Genomic DNA, 14,466 nt, shown 5'->3' on the forward strand with positions numbered 1-14,466 from the left:
TGAAATTCGGATTCTCATCACAAATGTTATTAAGGTGACAGTTTTTTCTAAGCTAATTTGAATGAATCAACTTTGTAAGAAAAAATGGTAAACACAGTTTAGAGTGATATTCTGGTAGTGGTAGAAATTGAAATTAAAAATTACATCTCCCGAATCAACACGAAAAATTACTCTTCAAAGTAAGACATGCATAGTTTTTAAGTAGGTAAATGGAACCTTAGATGCAACGAACGGATTTTCGGTCAGTAGGCCTTGGCATTTGAATCGCACGTCTTGTCTTACGAATGGACAAAAATTCGAACGGGTTCGATTGCTAGGTTTTACACACTGTTATTGTCGTTTCCTAGCAACTCATCGGACTTAGCTATTGCCGCATTTTGTCATCATGCTGATGCATACAAATTAAATTCACCTTGCGGGTGTTGGATCCGATGCATGGCGGGCGACAACAAGCATTCATTATGTTTATTTATTGTGTATGGTCCGGTCCTTCTTTGATTTTACATGCCATATCGGCTTCTCGACCGATGACGATGCACATAAAAAAAACCGGCCAAAAGTGCTCTGCAGTAACATTACTCAGAAACCCCCCCCCCCTCTCTGAAAGCCAGGAAAGCCGATATACGCGCGTTCGTGTCCGAAACAAATGCATTCGTTCCGACCGCTACAATATTTTGCACTGAAATGACCAAAAGCTGGTCATTCCCAGTCCATCCATTAGTCTTGCCACGAATACCTGCAGAAAAAAAAATGGCGGGAAAAACAAACTTGCGATGATCACATCGCATACAGGGGCGTGTTTTGATTGCCAAAAAAAATCGCCAAACTATTAATTATGAATTCATGAATAATTCAAAAAACTGCTTGTCTGCAAACACCGAACGTCTTGCGAGTGAAATCGGCTCCGGTTGGCTCGATAGTAATTTGCATGACGATAAGCCTCCGTTCGTCTGGGGCTCAAAACATTTGCGATTAACCGCAGCAATTGAACTCCAAACAACGAACGTGCCGCCGTGGTTTTGCGCGTCAAACGGTCAAGCCGTGGATAGCTTAGATTAAATTATCACCCCGGTGGCAATGGTAGCGGGTGTACTGAAAAAGTCCAAGGCACACTAGATAACCATCACACACCGATTTGCCACCCGCTGTTGTTGGAAGAACCCCGCAGAACCTGAACCTGAGCGATTATCCCCGCACGAGTCCCATTGCTCATGTCATGTGTAATGTCCGTAATAAATTAACGTAAAGACTTCTAAACCGTGGCGGACACGTCCGCTGAGGCGAATGCAAATCTGCGCACCACCACCACCACTACTCACCTGTCCTGCAGGACCACAATCTTCTCCTTGCCGCTGCCGAGCCACGAGTCGATGTGTTTGCATAGTTCGCACAGTTTCTCCAGGCTGATGCTGGCGATGCACGACTCCAGGTCGAATATCCGGTAGTTCTGGAAGAGACAAGAAAACAAAAATGAAGGAAAGAAATAGATTAGAAGTTAACCCGGTATGCAGAGATTTTGTGCTTTATCTATCGTATATCGGGCACGGCAAAAAAAGAGCGATTGGTATTGAGTTGATTGAGTGATTGAATAATGGTTCGAGGCTTGTAATTATCATGGTCGTCCGGTGTCCGGGTCTGATGAAAGATGACGGAGAGGATCTCAGAAATTCATACATGAGATACTACACGATGACCTTAAAGTCCAGGTTTCAGCTATGAGACCTTTAAATCATTTTTCTTACTTTGGCAAATTTACGGGATAGACGCTGTGGCTCCTATGATTAAAAACAGCGATTGTTCAATTGTTCGAACGACGATGATGCGGGAGACATACATCCGACATACAGTCCCAGAAAGTCGATTTTCTAAAAAAAAATTTCTCGAGATGACACTAAATCTCGACGTTTCATGCAATTCTAAGACTTTTGGCAACAATTTTGTTTTTTCGATTTCGGAAATTCCATGTACAACTCTCATTCATTCCTCAAATCACCGCCCTCTCTGCCATTCCCACTCACAATTTCTGTCCCTCCTATATCTTCCTTTTTCACCATTATATTCAATTTCTTTTTCGTTCCAACTTTGGCTTTCCTTTTTTCTTATTCTCATTATCACTCCCATTCTTCTACTAAATCACAAGCTTTCTTTTTCTCATTTTTAATTTCTCTTTACTTTGCATTAATTCCAGTTTTCAATTTGCATTTTCATTTGCTCTTATTTTCATGTTCATTAACAGATCGGCTGAAAAGTTCGTATCGTTTCTATGAGAGGGCGCCACTAGAATTAAATCCATACCATTTTCAGTTAGTACCACTCTTCAAAAGATACGTGTATAAGTTTGACAGCTGTCTGATTATTAGTTTGTGAGATATTGCATTTTGAGTGAAGCTACTTTTGTTATTGTGAAAAAAATGGAAAAAAAGGAATTTCGTGTGTTGATGAAACACTACTTTTTGATGAAAAAAAGTGCCGCCGAAAGAGAGCGACAGTTAAATGGGATTGACTGTGAAACAGAACGAAAATTAGAGCAAGTACTAAAGATAGTGAATGAACAAAAAATAATGAGGAATTGGGAGAAGATAATGGAAAAGAAAGAATTGAAATGAGTGCAAAAAATAGAGAAAATGAATGAAAATGAAGTGAGTAAAAAGAATAAGAGTGAAACTGCATCAAAGATGATGGAAGTAAATTTGTAAATGAATATGAGAGTGAGAACGAGATTATTAGGTTGAACATAAAAATGAGTGAGAATATAACTTAGAGAGAAATTTAAAGCGAGGAAAAATAAATGATTGCCACATAAAAGAAAAATAGTATTAAGAATTATAACGAAACAGAAAACACGAATTAGACTGAAATTTTTAGCAAAAAATTATTGATAAGGAAGAAAAAGACATTGAGAGCGAGAACAAAAAATAGAAATAAATTTAAAGCAAACTAAAATGAGGGCCATGGGATCGACTACGAAAGTGACAGTAAGTACAAGAGCAAATTGCAGGAAAATGAGATAAAGAATGTGAAAAAGAAGAGAAATAAGCGTGAGAAAAAATAAAGATAATGAGCGACCAGGACAATGGAATCAGAACGAGAGAAAAAGAATACCAATATGAGAAATTAGAAAAAAATGAAAATAAGGAGAAAAGGAAAATGTGAAACAGAGAAAATGGAAATGAGAACTAGAATAAACGCGCAAAAGACAGAGAAACTAAAAATGAGAGAAAGAATGCGTGGGATTTAGTAAGAAAACGGGAGTGAGAGTAAGAGCGAGAGATAGAGTTCGTAGACAAACAGAAAACGGGAATTCACTATGAAATAGCACAGGAATGAGAGTCAGTACTAGAGATAAAGAATGAGAATGACAGAATGAAATGAAATTAGACTGAGAATGGGAAAATGAGTTCGGGAAAAGGAGGAAAGAAATGTAAAAATGCAGGAAAGGGGGTAGAAACAACTTTGCAAGCGAAAGTGAACGAGAAACAGAGGGGAGAAAAATACGAGGCAGTGTAGAAAGTAGAAAAATTTCATTGAGTTTGACAGGTAAAAAAAAAATTAAGAATAGGAATATTGTTCAGAGAGAAATTGAAAGTGTAAAAGAGCAAATAATTGTCACATAGAATGCAAATAGCATTAAGTGTGAAAATGGAAAAAAAGAACATGAATTCGACTGAAATTTCAGAAGATAATAGAAAAAGAAGAAAAATTGCATTGAGACTGGGAGCCCAAGTTAGACATCAATTTAAAGCAAAATAAAATGAGTGCCATAAAGTATAGGGATTGCGAGAAACAGTAGGAATGCGAACAATGAGAAAAGAAAATAATGGAGATACTGAAAATGACAATGAGAACAAAAACGAAACGAGAGAGATACGAAATACCAATTACAGAAATATAATACAAGTATCATACAAATTAGAGATAACAGTTTAGCTGAAAAGTTCGTATCGTTTAAAAGAAACACACATTTTTTTGCCAAAATTCGTTTTTATTATTCAACATAATTGCCATCAGAGGCGATTCAGCGATTATAGCGATCTTCCAACTTTTCGATACCATTTTTGTAGTACGATTTGTCCTTTGCCTCAAAATAGGCCTCAGTTTCAGCGATTACCTCTTCATTGCTTCTAAATTTTTTATCAGCGAGCATTCTCTTGAGGTCTGAGAACAGGAAAAAGTCACTGGGGGCCAAATCTGGAGAATACGGTGGATGAGGGAGCAATTCGAAGCCCAATTCGTTCAATTTCAGCATGGTTTTCATCGACTTGTGACATGGTGCATTGTCTTGATGAAACAAAACTTTTTTCTTCTTCAAATGAGGCCGTTTTTTGAAATTTCGTCCTTCAAACGCTCTAATAACGCTATATAATAGTCACTGTTGATGGTTTTTCCCTTTTCAAGGTAGTCGATGAAAATTATACCATGCGAATCCCAAAATACAGACGCCATAACCTTACCGGCCGATTGTTGAGTCTTTCCACGCTTTGGGTTCGGTTCATCGCGTACAGTCCACTCAGCTGACTGTCGATTGGACTCCGGAGTGAAGTGATGGAGCCATGTTTCGTCCATTGTTATATATCGACGAAAACATCGATTTTATTTCGATATAACAGCTCCAAACACTGCTCAGAATCATCAATTCGTTGTTGTTTTTGATCGATTAAAACAATGAGGCATTCTGATTGGCCTGATTTGAGTATCAATTTAGCCAACTGAGTGACTAGTATTTCTTTTGATACTTTTACCTTCTACCAGAGTTTTATCGCTGAAAAAAATCGGGCGAAACGAAGTTCGACGAGTCAGCTAGTAAACTTTATAAAATGAAAAAAATTATGCCATCAACTAGGACAGAAATCGGTAACTCTTCGCTTTGAATCTGATGACATGTGTCGAATATTTCTACTGCAAACAATATTCGAAGTGTTAAGCAAGCCATGACTTCATCAACAAAATATGTCAACTTGATGAAGAAAAAAAACCAAGGAATTCTGATCCCAACCGCTCGAAACAAAGTATGCCATGTATGTAATCAAAATAATAACAAAAAAAATGCCTCACCTTCTCGTGCTTCTGTTCCAGCATTTCGATCAGCTCCCGCTCGTGCTCATCGACGAAACCCGGACTGCCACCGTTGCGGATCCGCCTCCGGGCCGGCAGAATCGACGCCAGTATCCTCTCGGTCACATAACTTAACCGCAGGGCGGATTCGTTTGATCCTGCGCTATTGTTGTTGTTGTTGTAGCTGTTCTGCTGTTGGTTGGCAGTCGCCGTTTGATGGTGCACCGAGTAATTATGGTAATGATTGCCATTGCTGCTAGTGGTGGTGGTATTGCTTGTGTTATTATTTACATGACTTAAGCTGGAGGCCGGCCGGGACTGTGGAAGGTGCTGTGATTGGTGATGCTGTTGTTGCTGTTGCTGTTGCTGTTGAATCGGGAGCTGAAAATAAAAAGGGAACAGAAGAAGAAAAAAAAAGGCGATGCGATTAATTGCGATTGATGGGTGGTCAAGAACAGCTATGCAAACACGGCAACAAAACGGGTTTTCGTTTGACGAAATTGACAGGCCAGCTTTCAGTTTAATGTCGACGTGTTGAACGACCAAAATCAAAACTATTTCCCGCGTGAGGTCGCATCGGAACACAAAACAAAATTGCTATGAATTTATTTGATCAACGAAAATTGCCAACATCCTGAACAAGATAATTTCCGTACGCAAACCAACGCAAGTCAGTCGTCGCCTGCTGCGATACGGTCGATGTGAACTTTGAATTGGACGAAAATGGCTAGGTCTGTTTGACCCTTCGTAACCCTCGCCGTTCGCCGTTGAATCCTTGGGAAAGTCGAAATCGAACCTGGGGCCAATGTAAGTCGATCTTCTGATCACCGGTCGGTCAGTCAGGGAGGGAGAAAGCCGTTTTTTTTCGTCTTCCCGGATCCGAAAGGATGTCGAGAGGACAAGGGGTAATGTGAGAAGTTGTCCATCGACTTTGTTGGCGAATTAAGACCTCCCAAAGGGAAACATTGTGTGTGTGTGATGTTCAGAAAATTTATGCACGTTTCAGACGTTGAAAATTGACGCGAAATGCATAATTTCTGCTACGGCCAAGAATGGATCGTCGTGACCGAGGTGGGGACCTTTCAAAGTGGAAGCATAAATCACGACATTCGAGACGCTTTCGAGAAGGTGTCAAATGACGCATCCGCAGATTGTTGGATGGCGGCGACGGACGGATGAGCGTTTTCTTCTACCTCAGCCGCGAAACGAGTTAAATTAAAAAATCGACCGTCAAACGACGATCCACAGATTAGTCAAACAGATGCGTTACAATCTAATGACGCTATTAAAGCCTAATGGGACGATCCAAACAAATTCATTTTCTTTTTCACCTTTACTGCTATCTGTATCTGCACGTCTCGGTGGGAAATGTACACACACACGGCCGTAAACTTTCCTCACCAGTAACGCGATAATCAAAGCCAATCTACGCGACTGGAGGAATGGACATTTTTCAACGCCGCACGAGGTTCGTTTTAATTGAGCAGCAACATGCCGGGACCCCGTAGATCCCCGACTACGACTGGTTCTGCTGTTGTAGCATCGCGCCGCCTAGCTGCAGAGATTCTCATCCATTTTTGTCGCATAATTAATGAACCGGCGCGGATGACATCGACTGAGATGGTCAATTAGCATGCCGGTTCCAGGCGAACGGGCAGTAAATTTGATTCGTGAGAAAAATCCTCTCTAAATTATCATTTCTGTTACAGAGACGATCATCGAACATTCGCCGAGATCCAAGTTGGCGCAGGCGGCCGTGGTAAGAAATCGAAGGGAACCGGAGGTCTCGTTTTGATTTGTTACCATGGCAGCCTCATTAGCAGTGGGCTCACGTGTCACGCGTCAGGCTGTAAAACGCCTGACGATTCTCAAGGATGATTACGGATGATGTTCATGACACAAGCGGTGTAGTTACGAGCTTCACGACAGAGTCCAGTCGTGAAGCGTGGAGAAATTATGACAGCGACGGAGCTCGTTTTTTTTATTACCCCACTGGACGTGTGAAACTTTGTGCTGGTGTCTGCAAATCTCATTATGTCAACGCTGCCTGCCGGCTACCTGTCACTAGTGTCAACGTCGCTTGCAGTATGAATTTCGAAATAATTTATTTGCCAAACGAATAAACAGTAATCATGTTGACAAATCTGGATTCGCTGTTGATTCCTTGAATACGGACCAATTAATTCTACGAATCTGTTCAAACCGAGATTTGGTCATGCGTCAGCTAATTTAGAACAAAAATGTCTATTCCAGAGCCAAAACCGGCTTTCAACTAAAAAATATTTTTAGACGAATTTTTTGGAAGAAACAACAGCATTTTTGATGCCAAAAGTCTTAGAATTACATGAATTGTTGAAATTTAGTGTAATCTTTTTTTTTTTTAAATCGGCTTCTGGAAAAAATTTTTTATGTCAAATGTTTTGAAATTGTCCAAAATGTCGAAATCTAGTCTCATCTCGAATTTTTTTACTGAAAAAATTCTACTCTCTGGGACTTGAAAAAGTTTCGAGATTTCCGAAAAAGAATTTTTTTGTGCCAAATGCCTTAGAAGTACATGAAATGTCAGGATTTTGTGTTATCAGTAAAAATACTTTTTTTTTTCAAAAATTTCTATGATAAATGTAAACTAGTTTCCCTTGGAAAAGGCTACCAAAAAACGACCGAAATATCGGACGATTCCACCGACGGAGTTTGTTTTAAAAATCTCAATTCTGGGACTTGAAAATGTTTTGAGATTTCCAACATCGAAAAAAAAAATTATGCCGAATGTTTTAAAATTATCCGAAACGTCAAGATCCAGTCTCATGGCGGAATTTTTTACTGAAAAAATTCGACTCTGGGACATGGAAAAGTTTTGAGATTTCCGGAATAAAACATTTTTTTTTGGGTCAATGCCATAGAAAAAAACGTCAATATTTTATGTTATTTGGAAAAGACATTTCTTTCAAAAATCTCGACTCTGAGACAGAATCGAAATATTAGTTTTACTTTCAAATGTCTTAGAATCGCATGAAGTTTTTTCGAGATAACACCAGATCTCCATGTTTCGGGAGCGGGTCATTTCGCCGAAAGCCGTTTAGCCATTTCACCGAATGGGTCATTTCGCTGAAAGGTTTATTTTCTCGAAAACCGTTTCGCCGAAAGCTATTTCGCCGAAAGGGTCATTCCACCGATTGTCATTTCGTCGAATTCTTCAATAGTCTTCATATTGCGATTAATATTGATTTGAAATAAAGACAAATAAACACTGATAATGTTTATTCCCGTTTTGTTGAAGTACAATCGTGCTTATGAAATAATTATATTTTGTATATTACATACAGATTCAATAATAGTGATTATTTTTGTGTAGTTTTTATAATGTCGCGAATGTATGCAACTTCTACCAGATTCCTTAAAACTGCAACCGTTCCGAAATACGCAGCTAATTTATACTCTTTCTTAAAGAATTCGAAGTAATTCCATTTCCATTAAGAAGAAGAGAACTAACATTCTTTAACAAAAAAAACATCATTTCACTTATTCTTTTAGAAGAATTGGTTCTTCGGAACCGTTCGAGAACGGATAACCCATCCCTACAACAGACACTTCGCCGAACGTTGTTTCGCCGAATACAAATTCTCCTAAAGCCACTGTAAACGGTTTTACAAAAAAAAAACAGAATCGTCAGAAAGTCGTTTTGTCGAAAGCTGTTTTAGTTAAAGCCGTTTCACTTAAAAGACATTTAATCGAACGAAAACCGTTTCAACGGAATTCATCTCGCTGAATGCCGAAAGACGTTTTGTTGAAACCCGTTTCGCCGAAAACTTTTCAACAGAAAACCAAACCGTCAATTTATGGCTTAACGAACGCCGTATCTTCTGAAGTCATGTCATCGAAAGCTGTTTCAGCTGAATCTATCGCATTTGTCAAACACCGGAAACTATTTCTACTTTAATTTACTTAAAATCATTTAGTCAAACGCCATTTCGCCGAAAGACGTTTCAACGAAAGCTGCTTCGGCTAAATTCTTCTTTTCTAATTTCATTTTGCCGAATTATTACTTAAGCCATAGCTTCGAAAATAGTTTCACTGAAAATCACATCGCCAAAAGCCATTTTGTCGAAGATCGTTTCATTTAAAACGGTTCCATCGCAAACTATTTCAATAGAAGTCATTTCACCGAATTTTCGCAGAACGTTTAATTCAAAGTTTTCCGAATTCCGTTCCACCGAATGCCATTTCGACATCTGACGATTTGTCGAATGTCGTTTCACCGAACGCGGTTTCACCTAAAAGTATTTCTACCAATGCCATATCACCAAAAAGTAGTTTCACTGAAAATCAAATTCCCGAAAGCCGTTTCGTAAAATATCTTTTTTTTGAAAACCATTGCACAGAAGACCGATTCATCGAATGCTATTTCGAATAAATCCTTCTTTCCGAATTCCATTTCGGCGAATGCCATGTCGTCATCTCCCGATTTGTCAAAGGCCGTTTCAGCAAGAGCCGTTATCGAACGCTGTTTCACTTAAAAGTATTTCTACTAAAGCCAGGTCACCAAAAATAGTTTCGCTAAAAATCAAATCCCCGAGAGCCATTCCGTCGAAGATCGTTTCATCTAAATCCAAAAATTATTTCAATAGAAACCGTTTCGACGAATGCCATTTCACCGAACACCATTTCGCTTTATTCCATTTCACAGAACGCCATTTCACTAACAGACGTTACGCAAAATGTTATTTTGCCTAAAACCAGCAGAAGGCCGATTCATCGAAAACTGTCTCGACTAAATCCATCTAATCGAGTACCGTTTCGTCGAACTTCATTTCATCACCTAACGTTTTGTCACCTTTTCTCCTAAGCATCTCTGTTCTACAGAAAGTAAAATCGCCAAAAACAGTTCTATCCATTTCTCTGAAAGCCATTTAATCGTCAACTGTTTGAACAGATTCAATCTCATCGAATTGTGCCTATTTTGCCAACAGATCAATAAATCAAATATCATTTCGTCGAAAACTGTTTCACCGTAAGCCGTTTCGCAGAACACTATTTTACCGACCACCATTTGGTCGAATGTAATTTCCACGAAAGCCAACTAAATATCCTTTCATAGATAGCCATTTCGACTAGAGTAAGCCTTATCTCACCGAAAGCTGATTCGTCAGAGGCCATTTCTATAGCCAAAGCAGCGGAAAATCGTTTTTCTAAAAGCTGCTTTACTGAAAACTTTTTCTCTGAGACATTTACTCGGAAGCTATTTCAACAAAATTCAACACGCCGAATACCATTTCGCCGAATGCAATTTACCAACAGACGTACCGTCGAACGTCAGTGAAATCTGATTCTTTGAAAACCATTTCACAAAAAAATATCTCGCCTAATGCCGTTTCACCGAACGCCTTTTCAGGATCAATTCAGCGAGAGTCGTTTTATCGAACACCATCATCGCAAGTCGATTTTCCAAAAAACATTTTTGCTGAGAGCCATTTTACAAGAAATAAAATTGCGAATATATATTATTTTGTTGAAAATATACTATACATTTATCTTCGGAAAGGATTTCAGGGGGAAGGTAAGCGAAGAGCTCCTTCTCCTTCCTTCTTCACAGAGGTTTAGTCGTTTCGCTTCTGCATTTTTTCAACAATGTCTGATTTCTTGAGATTGTAAGAAGAACATTAAATGCGAACGAGTGGAAACGTGGCCCAATTATTGCATTAGTTCATTATTGACCAATTTTGAGGACTGGCATAATTTTGAAAGAACTGCCATGTTTATCATCTGAATCTTATTAGGAGGATTGCCTGTTCAGAAGGAATTTCAAACGGCTGTTCCATAGAAAAAAATCAGATATGACTTGTGATTCATCTTGAATTTGAATTCCGCATTCAAAGCCGGATTTTGAATTGAAAATTAGACGAAAAAATTGGATTCGAAATCTAAAGTCGATTAATATTTGAAACACGGAACAAAATGCTTGAAAATAATATATGATAACTTGAATTCAGTGAATTGGTCGATTCTGAAAAGAACTTTCAGTGGAACACTTGTTGAAACATAACAAACTGGTAATGTTCCAGTTCAGGGTTTTATTACCAATTAGTGCCAGATGTTTGCGTAATACGCATTGTTATGTTTGAGTGGTTTCTAGTGTCAAAATAGAGCACAGGGATTTCACCTATGAATTTCAGTAACTTTTACTAGTTTTTATTCTATCCATCAATAACTTACCGAATTCGTCGGTATTGATCAGCATGCATGGTTCAATACAGTTTGCACAGTGTGAAACAATGTGTTATTCCCAAACATGTTACTTCAAAAAATCATTTTGCAATCTCAATTGGTCCAGATCAATAACGGAGTAGCAACACACGGGCGGTCTCTAATGCTAATGCTAATGCTATCCATCGATAACTTACCGAATTATATTTGTTGATGATCTGTTGCTGTTCATCTTCATGCTGGTTTTTCTGTAACAAGAGAAGAAACGACCCGTTTAGAATGAAAATTACACACTACTCAGGGGCAAAATAAAAAAAAACTATTACTAAAAATACGAAAACCGAGAAGAAATGAATTTGATAGCGCACAAGCGAAACGAACGAAGAAAAAAAAACGACGCACATAAATATAGCAACTGCAACGACACACCACATTGCGTTCTCCAACTACAACAACGGAGCAGAGATAAAAATTGAAAGAAAAAGAAAACAAACACACGCTTGTGTACAAGACACTAAATTTTATTGGTCATAAAATTAGCCATTGCCGGCCAAACGCAAAACTAACGAGTAAAAACACCGAAGGCCGAGAAAAAAAGGTGAGGCTCGATCGAGTAAACAATATAATATTTACACCAATGGCGGGCCACGTAAGTACGGAGAAACTGACCGGAGGAAGTCCGATGCACATGTGAAATGTGCGTGCAGAATTGTTGTTACCTGGAAGCTTCATATTTCAGAGGATGAATATCGTAAAAAAGAGACACTGAAGATATTGGGTTGTTAAAAATTAACCCAAAAAATATATATTTGGTGAACACGCACAAACTTGACGTCACCAACATAAAACAAAAAAAAAGTACAGTTCCGAAAACGGAAAATCTTTCCCCTCTTCAATTCCCAACCTACTTAACCTAACGAGTTAATAAACCAACTTTCATCCGAATGAAGAATAATAATGCATCGCTTGAAGGGAGGAGAACAGAACTACAATTATGTGGCCGATTTTGCCAACCCCTAAAAGAAAGAAATGCACACAAAAAAAATATCGGCAACTTTTGAATCGGCTGTTGAAACTTTGGAGAAACACATGAAAAGTGCCGACAAATTGCAGCGCAGGAGTCCGGATGGAGATATGCAAAAGAAGAAATGAGTGCCGAAGAAAACGTGCGCGAAAAGTGCTGCATTCAAAATAAAAACGCAATAAATCATGCGATTCTGAAAATCGTTCTTTGCTCCGTGAAATTTCGGTGCCAAATTACAGATGAGCGGAACATTTGCGTAGTATTTAACTTTGAGTAGAATAAAATTCACTATAATCAACTAGATGGAATTAACGTGCATGAAACGTGCTTTCGGTGAAGGAAAGAATTTTACCATCTCAGTGACCTTCGACAAATAGGTTCAACATACAGAAGGGGCAGAGTGTGAATCACAGATTTCGGAATGAATTTGAATTGTCTGTTTTAACGGACTGCTAAGATTCAGGGCAGCTTGTTCGAATTTTCTTTTTTTTTGTCTTTATTATAGAGGTTCTAGCGGGGAAAAATCTACACCATCAAACGAGGGCAGGCAATCGAACCGAGTTAGGTTGCGTGAAAAGTGGCAAATTTTATAGTAAAATTTAATGACAAAATTTTTGGAAAATTTTATGGCAAAATTTTTAGAAAATTTTTTTTTTGAAATAAAATTTATGGTTAATTTTCATGTTAATTTTAAGGTAAATTCTTCATTAAATTCCGAAGTGAATTTTATAGTAAATTCTATAGTGTAAACTCTGTAAATTCTGTGCAAATTCTGTGTAAATTCAGTGTAAATTCTGTGAAAATTCTGTGAAAATTCTGTGAAAATTCTGTGAAAATTCTGTGAAAATTCTGTGAAAATTCTGTGAAAATTCTGTGAAAATTCAATGTAAATTCAGTGTAAATTCTGTAAAAATTCTGTATAAATTCTGTGTAAATTCCGTGAAAATTCTGTAAAAATTCTGTACTAGTTCTGTGTAAATTCTGTGTGAATTCAGCGTAAATTCAGTGTAAATCCAGTGTAAATTAAGTGTAAATTCAGTGTAAATTTAGTGTAAATTCTGTGTAAATTCTGCGTAAATTCTGTGTAAATTCTGTGTAAATTCTGTGTAAATTCTGTGTAAATTCTGTGTAAATTCTGCGAAAATGCTGTGTAAATTCTGTGGTGTGAATTCTGTGTAAATTCTGTGTAAAGTTTGTGCAAATTCTATGTAAATTCAGTGAAAATGCTGTGTAAATTCTGTGTAAATGCTGTGTAAATTCTGTGTAAATGCTGTGTAAATTCTGTGTAAATTCTGTGTAAATTCTGTGTAAACATTCTGAAAATGCTGTGTAAATTTAGTGAAAACGCTGTGTGAATTCTGTGCAAATTTTGTATAAATTCTGTGCAAATTCTGTATAAATTTTGTGTAAATTCTGTGTGAATTCTGTGTAAATTCTGTGTAAACTTTGTACAAATTCTCTGTGAATTCTGTGTAAATCCAGTGAAAATGCTGTGTAAATTCTGTGTAAAGTTTGTGCAAATTCTATGTAAATTCTGTGTAAATTCAGTGAAAATGCTGTGTAAATTCTGTGTAAATGCTGTGTAAATTCTGTGTAAATGCTGTGTAAATTCTGTGTAAATGCTGTGTAAATTCTGTGTAAATTCTGTGTAAACATTGTGAAAATGCTGTGTAAATTTAGTGAAAACGCTGTGTAAATTCTGTGCAAATTCTGTATAAATTCTGTGCAAATTCTGTATAAATTTTGTGTAAATTCTGTGTGAATTCTGTGTAAATTCTGTGTAAACTTTGTACAAATTCTGTGTAAATTGTGTGTAAATTCTGTGTAAATTCTGTGTAAATACTGTGTAAATTCTGTGTAAATTATGTGCAAATTTTATGTAATTTATGTGTAAATTCAGTGAAAATTCTGTGCAAATGCTGAGTAAATTCTGTGTAAATTCTGTGTAAATACTGTGTAAATTCTGTGTAAAATCCGTGTAAATTTTGTGTAAGTTATGTGTAAATTCTGTGTAAATTCAGTGTGTTTTGTGTAAATTCTGTGTAAATTCAGTGTAAATGCTGAGTAAATTATGTGTAAGTTCTGTGTAAATTCTGTGTAATTATGTGTAAATTCTGTGTAAATTCTGTGTAAATGCTGTGGTGTAAATTCTGTGTAAATTCTTTGAAAATTTGGTGTAAATTCTGTGT

General features: G+C 37.5%; 1 protein-coding gene across 7 annotated transcripts in view; it reads right to left on the reverse strand.

Moving 5' to 3' along the window:
* Nucleotides 1–14,466, reverse strand: part of LOC131431017 (uncharacterized) — a 278,009-nt gene that overhangs the window by 80,984 nt on the left and 182,559 nt on the right. For all 7 annotated transcript variants that reach the window (XM_058596418.1, XM_058596428.1, XM_058596435.1 and 4 more), the window contains 3 exons: nt 11,451–11,501; nt 5,053–5,433; nt 1,320–1,447 (listed from right to left, as the gene is read on the reverse strand). In XM_058596418.1, coding sequence (XP_058452401.1) covers nt 1,320–1,447; nt 5,053–5,433; nt 11,451–11,501 — 560 coding nt within the window. The remainder of the gene's footprint in view (nt 1–1,319; nt 1,448–5,052; nt 5,434–11,450; nt 11,502–14,466) is intronic.

Source organism: Malaya genurostris, chromosome 1, assembly GCF_030247185.1.
Source record: "Malaya genurostris strain Urasoe2022 chromosome 1, Malgen_1.1, whole genome shotgun sequence".
NCBI lineage: Eukaryota > Metazoa > Arthropoda > Insecta > Diptera > Culicidae > Malaya > Malaya genurostris.